This window comes from Hemitrygon akajei, chromosome 2 (genome assembly GCF_048418815.1).
Source record: "Hemitrygon akajei chromosome 2, sHemAka1.3, whole genome shotgun sequence".
NCBI lineage: Eukaryota > Metazoa > Chordata > Chondrichthyes > Myliobatiformes > Dasyatidae > Hemitrygon > Hemitrygon akajei.
In genome coordinates, this window is record NC_133125.1 from 86,505,115 (window position 1) to 86,521,597 (window position 16,483).

Below are 16,483 nucleotides of genomic sequence, written 5' to 3' on the forward strand. Positions count from 1 at the left end.
ATCCTTCTGAACTATTCTTATCCATTTACCTGTCTAAATTCCTTGTAGATGCTGTAATGCTGTTTTAAGTATTAAATTTTCTGACCTTGGATCATCAGATTAACTCCTGACAAAGCAGAGACTGAATTCTAAGAGAGTGTTTTATTTATGGAGAAACTGCACGGAAGAGGCCCATCGGTCCTTTGAGCCTTGCCACCCTGCAACCACCCCCCCCCCCCCCATGTAACCCTAACCTAATCACCGGACTATTTCTGAAGACAAATTAACCTACTAATCGGTACGTCTTTGGACTGTGGGAGGAAACCCGAGCACCCGGAGGAAACCCACGCATTCACGGGGCGGGTGCACAGATTCCTCACAGATGACCTTGGAATTGAACTCTGAATTTCAATGGCCTGAGCTGTAATAGCGTTGTGCTAACCACTATGTAACCATTGACTTCTGATTCTGCCTCTGACATAATCCTTACAGCAAGCTGCTGAGGGTTGAAGGCTCAGCCAGCCCTATTGTGGGTACTAACCTCCCCAACATCGAGTACATCTTCAAAATGTGGTGCTTCAAGAAGGTGATATCCATCATTAAAGACTTTCACCATCCAGGACATGCCCTCTTCTCATTACAACCATCAGAGAGAAGGGACAGGAGTCTAAAGACACCCACCCAATGACTTAGGAACAGCTTCTTTCCCTCTGCTATCAGATTTCTAAGCAGTCTGTAAACCCATGAACTCTACTTCACTAATGTGCACTGTCTATGCACTACTAGTTTATATTTAATACACATTTCTCATTGTTACTGTAGTATATTTTATATATTGTATCACGTCATTTGTATATCAGTGATTATAAACCTGATTCTGATTCTGCTGACCATCCCTAATCCGACTATACTTCTCCAAATGTCTGTAAGGATGCTCTCTAATAGTTTGCCCACTGATGATGTGAGATTTATGAGTCTATCATTCCCAGCATTATCCCTATTACCTTTCTTGAAGAGAGGAATAACTTTTGCTACCCTCCAGTAGTCTAGACCAGGATCTGGCCAAAGTCTCCTTGATTGGTACTGTTAGAAAACCCAATTTAGAGACTGTACAGATTAGGGTCATTGCAGCAGATGTGAATGTTATCTGCAAGGTGAACAACTCAGCTGTTACAACACGTTGTTTGTGAGCTGACTTAATAAAGCATGCGTTCAGTAGTACATATCGTGAGGGGCAAAGGTGTGCTCCCAATGTATGAAAGTTATTTCTGTACACACTTCCAAACAACATGCAGCTCGCTTCTTTCACCACAATCACCTGAACTTCAGTAGCTTTTCTTCTGTTTCCCAACAAATTCAGTGGGAAATCTTACTACACTGAGCTGCATGTCAGAAAAGGGATTAGCTCTCACTGATCTAAAAACAGCAACACCTTGTGATGTCCAACGCAGAGCTTGTAAAGAGACATTCTGTCTCATTGAGACTTTGTTTCAAGCAAGTGTAACAGTCAACAGCCAGAGAAAATTGCACAACACTCAAGAATAATTGCATCCTCATTCTGTCAATTTATCCTTGCTAACATGAAAGTTCAACTACAAAAGATAATTGGAACTGATAATGAGGGAATATTTTCTTCCTCGCTGACAAGTACCAGTGGTCTGGAATTGCAAATACTGGCTGTTCTCCTCCTGCGTTGTAAGTGTGCTAGAGGTTGACACCAGGAGTATGCCCACGCATCATTTGACACCCATACCAGTTTGTTTTTAATCCCCTTTAAGTTGAGGGACCTTTTTAAACTTTCGCACAAAACTTGCTTGTCATGAAGTGCCGTTGAATGTTTCACAGGGCAATCCGGCGGTATTCCAGTAAGCCACTATGTTGTTGTCAATCATGTACAGGCCATTCTGGTAAAGGCAGCAGATGTCTTCTCCTGAAGACAATGAGTGCAGCTTTAATCACAACTTGGTTTCATGGTCAACATTACCATATTTGTTATTCCAGATTAAACTTGGAACTCACAGATCATTAGTCCGTGCTAGAGACATGGTCACTTTGTCATTGTTCTTGCAGAGGGACGAGGAAAAACATTCAGCAGCTTCTCGTCATAATGAATTTGGGGAAATTGGGTTCCTTAATTTGACTATATAGCACATCAGAGGCTGAGTGTAACAGCAGACAAAATGAGCCTTTGCGTGCCAGGCTAACCTCCTGCTTTGTCCTACCTGCATGCACCCAGAACACAGGCCTCCGGACCATGCTCATCCATCTTTCTTTCCAGACTTCTCTCAAATGTTATAATCAAACCCACATGCATCACTTCAACTGGCCGCTTGTTCCACACTCGCACCTCCCTCAGATTCTCCTTAAGAATTTCATCTTTCAGATGCTGACCAGTCTTCCAAATGATTTAACATGATTGCATTTACTTTGTGTTTTGTATCTAATGCTTTCAATTAGTAGCCAGTTCCTCAGAAAGGTGGCAGGTGTCATTGAGAACCCCCATGACCCCGGGCATGTCCTCTACTCATTGCTACCGTCAAGGAGGAGGTACAGGAGACTGAATGCACATGTTCAACATTCATTTCAGGATCAACTTCTTCCCCCTTGCCATCAGATTTCTGAATGGACAATGACCCCATGAGCACTATCTCACTATTTTCCTTTCTCACTTTGCATTATTTAATTTATAGATACCTTCTTATTGTAATTTATGATTTTTATTATGTATTGCAATGTACTGCTGCCACAAAACAACAGATTTCATGACACATGCCAGTGATATTAAATCGGATTCTGATTCTGATTCTAATGGTTTGACATTAAACCCACGGACAAAAGGCTGCTGTGGACAAGGGCTGGTATAGGGAGAAGTTACAGAGAAATGCAATTGAGACTGGATGTTGGGGCTCTGAGGGATACATATTTCAGGAAAAGAGGTAGTCAAATGTTATGACGTTGAACTTCCTTTTTTCAAGTTTTCACTCAGACACAAGAGATTCTGCCGAAGCTGGAAATCCAGAGCAACACACAAAATGCTGAAGGAGCTCAACAGGTCTCCAGCATCAATGGAGGGAGATGAATAGTTCCTCCAGCATTTTGTGAGGAAGTTCAAGTTCAGCACTACTCTGGAATGGGACATGAACCTAATAAAATGTTGACTGAGAAGCAATAGTCACTAGAAACTGTTCCAAGCTAATAAAGCTACAGATGGTTTCCATTGTCAAAGACCCACACCACCCAGGCCATGCTCCTCTCATCGGGATCAGGACCAGTTAGTATCACTGTCACATGTTCTGAAATGTGTTGTTTCGTGGCAGTACTATAGTGCAATACATAATACAATAAAATACAATTAAAACATATAAATTAAATTAAGTAATACAAAAAGAGAGAAAAAAGATAGAAAGGAAGTGTTTATGGGTTCATTTTCCATTCAGAAATCTGATGACAGATGAGAAGAAGCTGAATGAATTGAAAACTGAATTGGAGTCATTTTGGTTTACATCTAACTTCATGGGTCCAATAACTGAGGCACAGATCTGCTGATTGAAATGTAAGGCAAGCCTGTCCTTAAAAATAATATATTACTTATATATTGCCACCAACTGATTACATTTTAAAGAAGTAGATTCTGAACTCAAGGTATAAAAGAAAGCATTCTTATTGTGATAAGTATAAAAGAAGGTATGCTTGATGTGATGGGTGCACGCATGTTGACAATAACGGTCTCACAGTTTTGCATGTAATGTAGAGTCCTTGCTGGAAATTCACCTTTATTTAGTAGTGCTAAGCACGTTATATAACAGCAGCTGTGTGCTCTACTCTACTTAGACTTTTTTATTAATATTCATTCAAGCGTTTGGAATCTGCCTGCATTTACTTCCATTATTATTGCCCTTTGAGAAGGTAATGGTGACAAACATCTTAGATCGATTAAAAATAATCAAATCTAACATGTTAGAGTCTATAGTCAAATGTGAATCAGATCATGTAAGGATGATTAACTTACTAAAGGGCAATAATGCACCACATATGTTTTAATACCAACCCATTGGTATGCATGGAATGGCCAAATTTTACTGCTGAAGGACAATAATGAAGAATGCAAGCTTTAATAATAACCCATTGATGCTATTGTGATTGTATTCCAACAGCACCTTGTTATTCTTTCCACACACTTGTCTGCTAACCAGATTTAAATTCCACAGCTGGCATAGTGGGATTTGAACCTGGATCTCTGGATTATTAGTCCAGGTCTCTGATTAATTAACTGCTGCACTACTACAAAAGTTCATAACAATACAGGCTGTTTAGCACCACTGATCAGGTGTGAACTTCAATACATTACACAGAATAAAACCTCTCAGTAAAATAAAATAAATCAAATAGAATCTGAACTTGGAACAGCAATTCCACACTTCAGTACCTAGCACTAAGAATGTCATTCAAAGCTAAGTGACATTTAGAAGCCATTCAATGAATTACAATTGAATATGATTCATCATTTTTTTAAAAATAACTCAATCCTCTGATGGAGTGCTTGCAAGGCACTATCAGTGCAGCATTACAAAACTCAGTTCTATCTCAAAAGTAGGAGTACCATGCGGAAATTTGAAGGCTAAGCCATATTGTCAACTCTCATGTTACTCTGCAGATCTTTGGGGAGAAGCAGGATTTCAAAACAACGCTGGAAACATGATGGTGTGTAAATATTGTACACAAGACCAATCAGGGGTTCAAGTGCTTGAAAACACTAAATTAAATATTCAATTCACTTTACAATAATTAATGATTTATGTTATTGAATTAAGTCCCCTACCCAAATGCTGTCTTCCTGACGATACTGCTTCCAATTCCTTCCCATATCACTAAACATCAACTGGTAGCGTGTCACCCAGTCCGAACTCCCATAGCGGCCTTGAGTAGCTACTGCAGTGACCTCCGTCCTGTCACCGAGATCCATCTGCAACCACTGGTATTTGTTAGATTCCAAAGGCGACCATCCACCAGCACCTTCAAAGAAACAAAGTTATTGAGGGTCAAATGAAAATCTATCTCTCTGCAAATCATTTAACATCTAGCCATGAGATATGGTGAGTGGATTTCTTCTGATCATAAGGCAGTGATGTTACAGCTTACAGAATGTTATATTTGGCTTCACCTTCTTTACTTTAATGTGCTGGCCATCATGCCATTACAGTACCATAATGGTTTTACAGAATTGCAGGATATTGACCCAAATATTACGGAAGTTTAAAGATATATATCCATATCGGAAATGTGTGTGACTTACAAGGAATATTTTTGATTACATGTTTACATTATCGTTGCACTCATTTATTTGACATAAGAGCAGAAATCACCATTTGGCTTATCAAGTCTGCACCGCCATTCCATCATGTCTGATTTATTATCCTTCTCAAGCCCATTCTCCTACCTTTCCCACATAACCATTGACACCCTGACTAATCAAGAACCTGTCAACCTCTGCTTTAAATATACCCAATGACTTGGCTCCACAGCTGTCTATGGCAATGAATTCCATACATTCACCACCCTCTGGCTAATGAGATTCCTCCTCATAGAGTCCTGACGAAGCACCTTGGCACAAAACGTCATCTGCTTATTGCTTTCCATAGATGCTGCCCGACCTGTTGAGTTCATCCAGTGTCTTGTGGGTGTTGCTCTGGATTTCCAGCATCTGCAGAATCTCTTCTAGTTATTGTTTCACTAATATTCTCCAGAGTTCAATGTTGATGGTTGATGAAATAATTTGAGGGTCTGGTCATGGCACACATTAACTCCTGCATTCTAGACAACTTTGACTCATTGCAATTTGCTACTACGAAAACAGGTTGACAGCAGATGCCATTACCCTGGCACTGTACTCATCTCTGGAACATCTGAATAGTAAAGATACCTTCATCAGACTATTGTTTATTAACTACAGTTCAATGCTACTTTTCCAAGTAAACGTTTCACCAAACTCCAGACCCAAGGTCAATGCCTTCCTCTGCAACTGGATTCTTGACTTCCTGACCAACACACCACAGTCAGTAAGGACAGGCAGCAACACATCTGCCATGATTATTCTGAACACTAATGCTACATGATGCTGTATCCTCAGCCCCTACTCTGCTCCCTGTACATTCATAACTGTATAGCATGGCCAGATTCTGCTGTAATTCTATCTACAAGTTTGTTGATAATACTACTGTAGTGGGTCTCATCTCAGGTAATGATAAGTCAGAGTACAGGATAAAGGACTTAGTAACATGGTGTCATGACAACAAGCTTCCCTCAACGTCAATAGAAGAACTGCCCATTGACTTCAAAACAGAAGAAAGTGAAAATGCTCCTTTCCACGTCAACCACATTGAAATTGAGAGGATTGAGAGAGTCAAGTTCCTAGATGCGATCAACAGACTGTCTTGGTCCAACCAATGTTACCAATATTTGTCGATGCACCATAGAAAGCATTCTGCTTAAATGTATCAAGACTCGGTATAGCAACATCTCCATCACAGGGACCAGCTCCCCTCCGTGGACTCACTATACTTGCTGCCTTAGTAGAGCAGGCAACTTATCAATGACCCCACCCACATTGGCTATTCCCTCTTCTACTCTCTCCCATCGTTAGAAGATACAAGAGCCTGAAAGTACGCACACCCAGGCTCAAAAACAGATTTTATCCCACTGTTAGTAGACTCTTGTATGTTAAGATGGAATCCTGACCTCACAATCTACCTTGTTTTAATCTTACTCTGCCCTTACCTGCACCACACTTTCTCAGAAGCTTTTACACTTTACCTTGCATTGTTACTGTTTTACTTTGTTCTACCTCAATGCACTGTGTAATGATTTAATCTGCATGAATAGTGCACAAAACAAGCTTCTCACTGTGTCTTGGTACATGCGACAAGAAGAATTGAAAATACACATGGACTAAGATGTTAACTGTCCTGTGCTATCATCAGTGGGATCATCAGTTGATCTGCCACCTGTCTTCAGGAGTTTCGGCCCGCTTATGATCACCTCGAGGTGGTGGGCCAGCAGTGCTAAAGCACCGCCTCCCACTGGTGAGCTTAAAAATGTGGCATCTGCTTCTATCAGAGTTGTTGGTCGCTTCCGTCCAACAGATAGTCTACTCTTCAGGTGTCTATGCAACTACTGAAGAGATTACGAAAGGTGGATACACTGTCCGACTATCTGCCCCTCTGAACCTACTTGGTCCACACCCATGATGATCCTGCCTCTGCTGCCTCAGCTACAGCCCTGCTGGTTGACTTGATCTCTCTTCTAGTAAAGCCAAGGTCACACAGCCACTTCTGGAAAGTGAATGCAATAAAGCCACAGCACCCTACTTCGAATGGATAGCATGAGACCTTCCACCCTCTATCTCTGCACTCTGATCTTAATTCTGCATACTTGGTTAACTTGCGCTCATGGGCTTCATCGATGTTGTCTTCCCAGGGGACTGTGAGTTCACCAATAACCACTCCTCTACTGGTGTCAGACCATGCGATTATATCTGGACGCAATGTGGTGAAAACTATTTGCTCCAGGAAACTGCCTTTCCCATCCAGGTCGGCCTTGACACACTAATCATTGGCTGAAGAAAGTATGCTTGATCGTGGGCCTGTGCTGTACACCCTTGACTTGGAGCCTTCTTTCACAAATGATATGTGATGTTCTGGTGCAGCGTGAGGCATGAGATAAGTTGTGCTGCAGTACTGTCTGCTCAACCACTTCTGTTACAACTTTGAGAACGTTGTTATGTCTCCAAGTGTACATTCCGCTGGAAAGATTGACTCTGCATGCACTCAAAATATGCTGAACTGTTCCCTTCTCACCACAAGCAGCACACCTGTCTGTCTTATCTTCATACCAGGTGCTGAGGTTGGCAAGTGTTGGGAGCAGGTTGTACTCTGCTCTATATAGAAAAGAAATGCGGAGCGGTTCCATCTGCCACAGGACATTCCAAGATAGATGTCATTGTTCAGCACTTTCCCACCAGGTCCAAGCCCCTTATTTGGTCAGGCCAGCTGCTTTAGCTAATCTCTTCTCCTCTTCTACTTCTTGTATTTCATGCGTTACAAGCTCAAGATGCTCCTTACCTGTAGAAGATGAACACCACTTGTGGGTTGTCCATCCAAGTCCCTGGTGGCCTAGCTGGGTAGCCCCAACCGTCCCCTTATGCTTCAATCTAGACTCTGCCTCATCCACTGCTGCCCAGGCTGACCACTTCCTGCCTGATCTCACATCCGGCTGGGTGTTCTTGATGACAGGGTCTTTTGAGTCTCAAAGCATCAAGAATGATCTTACCTTGGCTACCTTGACCTCTTCAACAAGGGATTGCACTGGGATGGTAAGCTTTGTCTGGCTACTGTGGATTGCAATATTAGTGAGGCTGCTCGGTACTCCAAGCCACTTCTTCACATACTTGTTGATCTTCCGTTCCATTGCCTCAACATGGGACACTGCCACTTCATAGACTGTTAGTGGCCACATTATCCGTGGCATCAGTCCGTACTGCAAGCACCACAACTTCAACTTGCCAGGCAAGCCACACTTGTCGACAGACATCAGACCTCTGCTGATCTGTTCTCCTGTCTCTTGAACCCTCTTGGTGTCTCTCAGCTCCTCTGTGTACCATCGCCCGAGGTTCTTAACTGGTTGGTCCTGAATGGATGGAATCTCCTCTCCACAAAGGGTGAAATGAAAGTCAACCAGCTTTCCTCTCCTAAGAACATGGCTCCTTGACTTCTTGGTCTTGAACTTCATTCTTCCACAATCCATTGGCTCCTCGAGTCTAGATAGTACACTTTCCACTGCCTCAGTGCTAGGACCCAAAAGGGTGAGATCATCCACGAACGTTTGTATTGGTGGTAACTCCCCTCTGCCATCAAGTGCGACACCTGGTCCCACTGATTCTGCAGCCCTCACAATGACCTCCATGGATAACACAAAAAGGATGTGTGAAATCGCAAATCCCATTGGGATACCAACATCCAAGCTCAGCCACCTAGTTGTAAGCTGCTGAGTGGAAAATCTCATCCGGAAATCGCTGTAGTACTGCATAATGAAGTTCCTCACCTTAGCAGGAATCCATAGGAATTCCATCGCAAACTCAATCAGGACATGGGGAACGGAACCATACGCATTTGTAAGATCAAGCCAAACTACAGCCAAATTTCTTCCCAACATTTTCGACTCCTGGATGGTATGCCATATCATACTAGTATGTTCAAGGCATCCCGGGAAGCCTGATATTCCTGCCTTCTGCAATCCATTCTCTATCAAAAATGAAGATATTCTTTCTGCTAGAATGCCAAACATGATCTTCCCCTCTACATTCAGGAGTGAAATTGGTCGGAACTGATTCAATGTAATAGAAATCTTTTCCTTCGGGATGTATACTCCTTCAGCCTCACTCCATGACAACGGAACAACACCTTGTCTCCACACCACCTTTAACAATCTCCACAAGTATTTCCTCAGCTCTTCACACTTCTTGAACACCTTATACAGCACTCCATTAGGTCCTGGCACTGAACCTGACCTTGTCTTTTTGATGAACCACTCGACATCTGCCAGTTTGGGTTCTGACAGATCGAACTTCAGTCCTGGCTCGGTAGGCTTCACAAGCCCAGAAATGTCAGGCAAAGGAGCCTCCCGCTGTTTGTTAGAGTAAGTGCTGGCCAGGTGATCCTCAAGTTCTTGTTGAGAGATGTTAAGCTGCCTGCTCTTATTTTGTTCAAACAATCTCTTTGTGAACTGGTGAGGGTTCTCAAAGAATGCCTTTCCAGCCTTCTCTCTCTTCTTTCTCTTTTTATGTTGTGACTCTGCACGACGGAGTGATGCTAACTTTATTCGAAACTGCTCTCGGAGATCAGCAAGCCCTGGCTTGTCACCCTCACTTGCTACCTTCCACCACTGCCTCAACGATCTAAGCTCTCTCCTCAACCTACTAATCTCCTTCTGGTGCCTGCTTGGTTGCTGTGTAAGCTTTGCTTTCTTCAACTCAACCAAACCAAACCTGTACTTTCCAACGTCGTAAATCATATCGCCCATCACTTTCGACTTTCTCTTTGATGTTCCCCTGAGAGTGTTCTCCAGCATCATACTGATATCCTCATCAAACACACGCCAAGCCTTCTGATCTGCCATTGCTGGCCACTTGACCTTCCTCTTCTTCTCTACCTCCTCACCACCGCCATCATGCGAAGGATCTACCTGGGTACTGTGGTCTGGGTTATCTCTCGTCTGACCTGGAGTATGATGACTCTGTCCAGAGCGAATCGCTGTGGCTTGTGAATCAGTGGTTGAAAAGACCACATCTTCTGTGCTTGGTGAAGTAATTTCATCTTCATCCACTGGGATGGAATAGATAGATAGATAGATAGATAGATACTTTATTCATCCCCATGGGGAAATTCAATATTTTTTCCAATGTCCCATACACTTGTTGTAGCAAAAACTCATTACATACAATACTTAACTCAGTAATAATATGATATGCATCTAAATCACTAACTCAAAAAGCATTAATAATAGCTTTAAAAAAAAGTTCTTAAGTCCTGGCAGTTGAATTGTAAAGCCTAATGGCATTGGGGAGTATTGACCTCTTCATCCTGTCTGAGGAGCATTGCATCGACAGTAACCTGTCGCTGAAACTGCTTCTCTGTCTCTGGATGGTGCTATGTAGAGGATGTTCAGGGTTTTCCATAATTGACCGTAGCCTACTCAGCGCCCTTCGCTCAGCTACCGATGTTAAACTCTCCAGTACTTTGCCCACGACAGAGCCCGCCTTCCTAATCAGCTTATTAAGACGTGAGGCGTCCTTCTTCTTAATGCTTCCTCCCCAACACGCCACCACAAAGAAGAGGGCGCTCTCAACAACTGACCTATAGAACATCTTCAGCATCTCACTGCAGACATTGAATGACGCCAACCTTCTAAGGAAGTACAGTCGACTCTGTGCCTTCCTGCACAAGGCATCTGTGTTGGCAGTCCAGTCTAGCTTCTCGTCCAACTGTACTCCCAGATACTTGTAGGTCTTAACCTGCTCCACACATTCTCCATTAATGATCACTGGCTCCATATGAGGCCTAGATCTCCTAAAGTCCACCACCATCTCCTTGGTCTTGGTGACATTGAGACGCAGGTAGTTTGAGTTGCACCATATCACAAAGTCCTGTATCAGTTTCCTATACTCCTCCTCCTGTCCATTCCTGACACACCCCACTATGGCCGTGTCATCAGCGAACTTCTGCACATGGCAGGACTCCGAGTTATATTGGAAGTCAGATGTGTACAGGGTGAACAGGACCGGAGAGAGTACGGTTCCCTGTGGCGCTCCTGTGCTGCTGACCACTGTGTCAGACCTACAGTCTCCCAACCGCACATACTGAGGTCTATCTGTCAAGTAGTCCACTATCCAATCCACCATGTGAGAGTCTACTCCCATCTCCGTTAGTTTGTGCTTTAAGATCTTGGGCTGGATGGTGTTAAAGGCACTAGAGAAGTTAAGGAATGTAATCCTCACAGCACAACTGACCCCATCTAGGTGAGAGAGTGATTTGTGCAGCAAATACGTGATAGCATCCTCCACTCCCACCTTCTCCTTATACGCAAACTGAAGCGGATCCCGGGCGTGCCTGGTTTGTGGCCTCAGATTCTGTATTATCAGCCGCTCCATGGTCTTCATCACGTGCGACGTCAAGGCAACAGGTCTGAAGTCATTCAACTCCTTTGGTTGTGGTTTCTTCGGTACCGGGACAATACAAGATGTTTTCCACTGTCTGGGTACTCTTCTCTGATCTAGACTCATGTTGAAGATGCGCTGTAGTGGTTCTCCCAGTTCAGTCGCACAGGCCCTCAGTAATCGTGGGGAAACTCCATCCGGTCCAGCCGCCTTGCTGGTACAGATCTTCCTCAGTTGACCTTCCACCTGTGCAGCCGTAAACCTGGGCGTGGGCCAGGTCTCCTGTGAGTGGATATTTTCCTGTGAGGGAAGTAAGCCTGGTGTGGAGTTCTGCAGTGAGGGTGAGATTGTGCTGTCGAGCCTATTGAAGAAGTTGTTCAGCTGGTTCGCTTTCTCCACATCTCCACTTATGTTTGCCCCCCGCTTTGCACCACATCCGGTGCACTTCAACTTTGCTTGGTGGACTCGTAAACCTTTAATGCTGGAAAACGCTTTCCCACACCAACACATTGGACACTCAGAGCCTCTTCTCCTAGCTCTTGGTCGTAGTCGTTCCCTGTAATTAACTGTATCCGTCCAGTTGGGTTCATTATTCCTCCCTCCCTCTTAGAGGACCCCGAGGGTATGTTTCTCCATGTAAACTAGAAGCTTCAAGAAATGGGTGCTCTTCTGAGCTGGTGCCTGGACTGCCAATTCCGACACCCCTGGTGCTAGTCTTTCCTGGCTGTCCGCTGTCTCTCCACGCTGCCACCGGACTATTCCCGGTAGTCACTGGTGTCCAGAACAAAAGAACTGAAAATACATGAGGACTAAGATGTTAACTGTCCTGTGCTGTCATCAGTGGGATCATCAGTTGATCTGCCACCTATCTTCAGGAGTTTCGGCCCGCTTATGATCAAGACTCCCTCGAGGTGGTGGGCCAGCAGTGCTAAAGCACCGCCTCCCACTGGTGAGCTTAAAAACGTGGCATCTGCTTCTATCAGAGTTGTTGGTCGCTTCCATCCAACAGATAGTCTACTCTGCAGGTGTGTATACAACTACTGATGGGTTTACAAAAGATGGATACACTGTCCAACTATCTGCCCCTCTGGACGTAATTGGTCCACACCCATGATGATCCTGCCTCTGCTGCCTCAGCTACAACCCTGCTGGTTGACTTGATCTCTCTTCTAGTAAAGCCAAGGTCACGCAGCCACTTCTGGAAAGTGAACGCAATAAAGCCACGGCAACCTACTTTGAATGGAAAGCATGAGACCTTCCACCCTCTATCTCTGCACTCTGATCTTAATTCTGCATACTTGGTTAACTTGCGCTCATGGGCTTCATCGATGTTGTCTTCCCAGGGGACTGTGAGTTCACCAATAACCACTTCTCTACTGGTTTCAGACCATGCGATTATATCTGGACGCAATGTGGTGAAAACTATTTGCTCCGGGAAACTGCCTTTCCCATCCAGGTCGGCCTTGACACACTAATCATTGGCTGAAGAAAGTATGCTTGATTGTGGGCCTGTGCTGTACACCCTTGACTTGGAGCCTTCTCTCACAAATGATATGTGATGTTCTGTGCAGCATGGGGCATGAGATAAGTTGTGCTGCAGTACTGTCTGCCCAACCGGTTCTGTTACAACTTTGAGAACGCTGTTATGTCACCAAGTGTACATGCCGCTGGAAAGATTGACTCTGCATGCACTCAAAATATATTGAAGTGTTCCCTTCTCGCCACAAGCAGCACACCTGTCTGACTTATCTTCATACCAGGTGCTGAGGTTGGCAGGTGTTGGGAGCAGGTCGTACTCTGCTCTATATAGAAAAGGAATGCGGAGCGGTTCCATCTGCCACAGGACATTCCAAGATAGATATCGTTGTTCAACACTTTCCTACCAGGTCAAAGCCCCTTGTTTGGTCAGGCCAGCTGCTTTAGCTAATCTCTTCTCCTCTTCTACCTCTCATATTTCATGCGTTACAAGCTCACGATGCTCCTTACCTGTAGAAGATTACCACCACTTGTGGGTTGTCCATCCAAGTCCCTGGTGGCCTAGCTGGGTAGCCCCAACCGTCCCCTTATGCTTCAATCTAGACTCTGCCTCATCCACTGCTGCCCGGGCTGACCACTTCCTGCCTGATCTCACATCCGGCTGGATGTTCTCGATGACAGGGTCTTTTGAGTCTCGAAGCATCAAGAATGATCCTACCTTGACTACCTTGACCTCTTCAATAAGGGATTGCACTGGGATGGTAAGCTTTGTCTGGTTACTGTGAATTGCAATATTAGTGAGGCTGCTCGGTACTCCAAGCCACTTCTTCACATACTTGTTGATCTTCCGTTCCATTGCCTCAACATGGGACACTGCCACTTCATAGACTGTTAGTGGCCACATTATCCATGGCATCAGTCCGTACCGCAAGCACCCCAACTTCAATTTGCCAGGCAAGCCACACTTGTCGACAGACATCAGACCTCTGCTGTTCTGTTCTCCTGTCTCTTGAACCCTCTTGAACAATAATAAACCAATACAAATGGTATAGGGGTTACCAGACTAGTTATCCAGAAAAGTATGGGTGCATCCGTTATCCCAATTCAAATCCCTTTATGAGAACTGTGAAATGAACTAATTGGTATTAACTAATTGCTAATCTGGAACAACGATAATTTACTGTAGTAACTGATGATTACAAAATACTGATAACACACATAGTAAAATCACAAGTTATTTATAGATTGCCTGAAGAGAGTGGCTTCCATCTGATATGCAGAGAGCTGCTTAACAAGTCACTCAGTTTTAGATGGCTCACCGGGCTGAGTTCCTCCAGTGTTCATGTCTATTGCAGAGATCAGTGGCAATCCAGAGCAACACAGATCTGGTGTACACAAACACAAGAGATTCTGCAGATGCTGGAAAGCCAGAGCAACACACACAAAATGCTGGAAGAACTCAGCAGGTCAGGCAGCATCTATGGAAATGAATAAACAGTCAATGTTAAGGGCTGAGACCCTTTCTCGGGACTGGAAAGGAAGGGGGAAGAAGCCAGAATAAAGATGTGGGGTGAGGGGAAGAAGGACCAGCTAGAAATTGATAGGTGGAGCCAGGTGGATGCAAAAGGTAAATGTCTGGAGAAGAAGGATCTGATAGGAGAGAAGAGTGGACCATGGGAGGAAGGGAAGAAGGAGGGGCATCAGCAGGAGGTGATAGGCAGGTGAGCAGAAGCGGTATGAGGCCAGAGTGGGGAATAGAAGAAGAGGGAAGGGAAAGGCAAAAAAATTGCCTGAAGGAAAAATCAATGTTCATAGCATCAGGTTGGAGCCTACCTATAGATGCTGCCTGACCTGCTGCGTTCCACCAGCATTTTGTGTGCGTTGCCAGAATATAAATTGTTGTTCCTCTACCCTGAGGGTGGCCTCATCAAGGCAAAAGAGGCCATAGACCAACATGTCAGAACAGGAATGGGGACAGAAATTAAAATGTTTGGCCATAGGGAAATCCCACATTTTAAAAAATTTATTAAGATACAGTGTGGAATTGTCTCTTACAACCCTTCGAGCCCTATGGCCCAGCAATCTCTCATTTGAATCCCAGCCTAAACACAGGACAATTTACAATGACTAAATGACCTACCAACTGGTACTTCTTTGGATTGCTTGAGGAAACTGGATCACCCAGACTGACCCCATGCGGTCACAGGGAGAATGTACAAACTCCTGATAGGCACTGGTCTCGTCTACTGTAAAGTGATGTGCTAACCATGTGCCACCCCCTCTTCACAGACGGAGTGGCAATGCTGAACAGAGTGGTCCCCCAATCTACATCAGGTTTCCCCAGTACGAGAAGGACACCGGATAATAGGCAACCTCAACTGATTTGCAGGTGAAGTGTTGCCTCACTTGGAAGGACAGTTCTGTGCCCTAAATGGAGGTGAGGGAGGAGTTGAGTAGCAAGAAGTCCCATGAGGGAGGGGTGAGTAGACAAGGGAATCACAGAGGGAGCGATCCCTGTGGAAAGTGGATAGTTGGGAGGGGGAGGTTAAGATGTGTTTGGTGGTAGGATCCCAGTGAAGATGGTGGAAGTTGTGGAGAATGTTGTGTGGACGGAGAACTTATAGGATGGTAGGTGAGGACAAGAGGAAGTCTAATCACGGTCAAACCAACAGCAAGATGGGGTGAGCGCAGACGTCCAGTAAATGTGGGAGATATGGCTGGAGGCAGAATCAATGCTGCAGGAAGGGAAACCCTGTTATTTGAGGAAGGACGCCATCTCTCATGTCCTGGAAAGGAAAGCCTCATCCTGGGAATAGATGCGGTGGAGACAAAGGAACTGAGAAAGGGGAATAACATTTTTATGGGAGACAGGGTGTGAAGAGGCATAGTCAAGAAAGCCCTGGGATCGGTAGTTTTATGAACAATGTTAGTAGACAGTTTGTCTCCAGAGATGGAGATGGGAAGAACAAGAAAGGGGAGGGAGATGTGAGAAATGGACCAAGTGAATTTAAGGGTGAGGTGGAAGCTGGAGGCTTGGTAGGGCTCGATAAAAGTTGATAAAATTGACGAGCTCAGCATGGGTGAATGAAGCAGCACCAATGCAGCACAGGAAGTGTTGGGGAGCATTGCTAAGGAAGGCTTAGAACATGGACTGCTCTACGTGACCAACAAAAAGGCCCAGCTGCAGCCCAGGAAGGTGTCCGTAGCTACCCTCTGAGTTTAGAGAAAGTGGGAGGAGCTGAAGGAGAAATTGTTGAGGAGGATGGTGGTGGAGGGAAACTGTTTGGGTCTGTTGCAAAAGAAGCAGAGATCTTTAAGGCC

General features: G+C 44.5%; 1 protein-coding gene across 3 annotated transcripts in view; it reads right to left on the minus strand.

Moving 5' to 3' along the window:
• LOC140714318 (contactin-associated protein-like 5) overlaps positions 1-16,483 on the minus strand; it is a 1,338,796-nt gene that overhangs the window by 1,100,876 nt on the left and 221,437 nt on the right. For all 3 annotated transcript variants that reach the window (XM_073025479.1, XM_073025472.1, XM_073025488.1), the window contains exon 3: positions 4,799-4,992. In XM_073025479.1, coding sequence (XP_072881580.1) covers positions 4,799-4,992 — 194 coding nt within the window. The remainder of the gene's footprint in view (positions 1-4,798; positions 4,993-16,483) is intronic.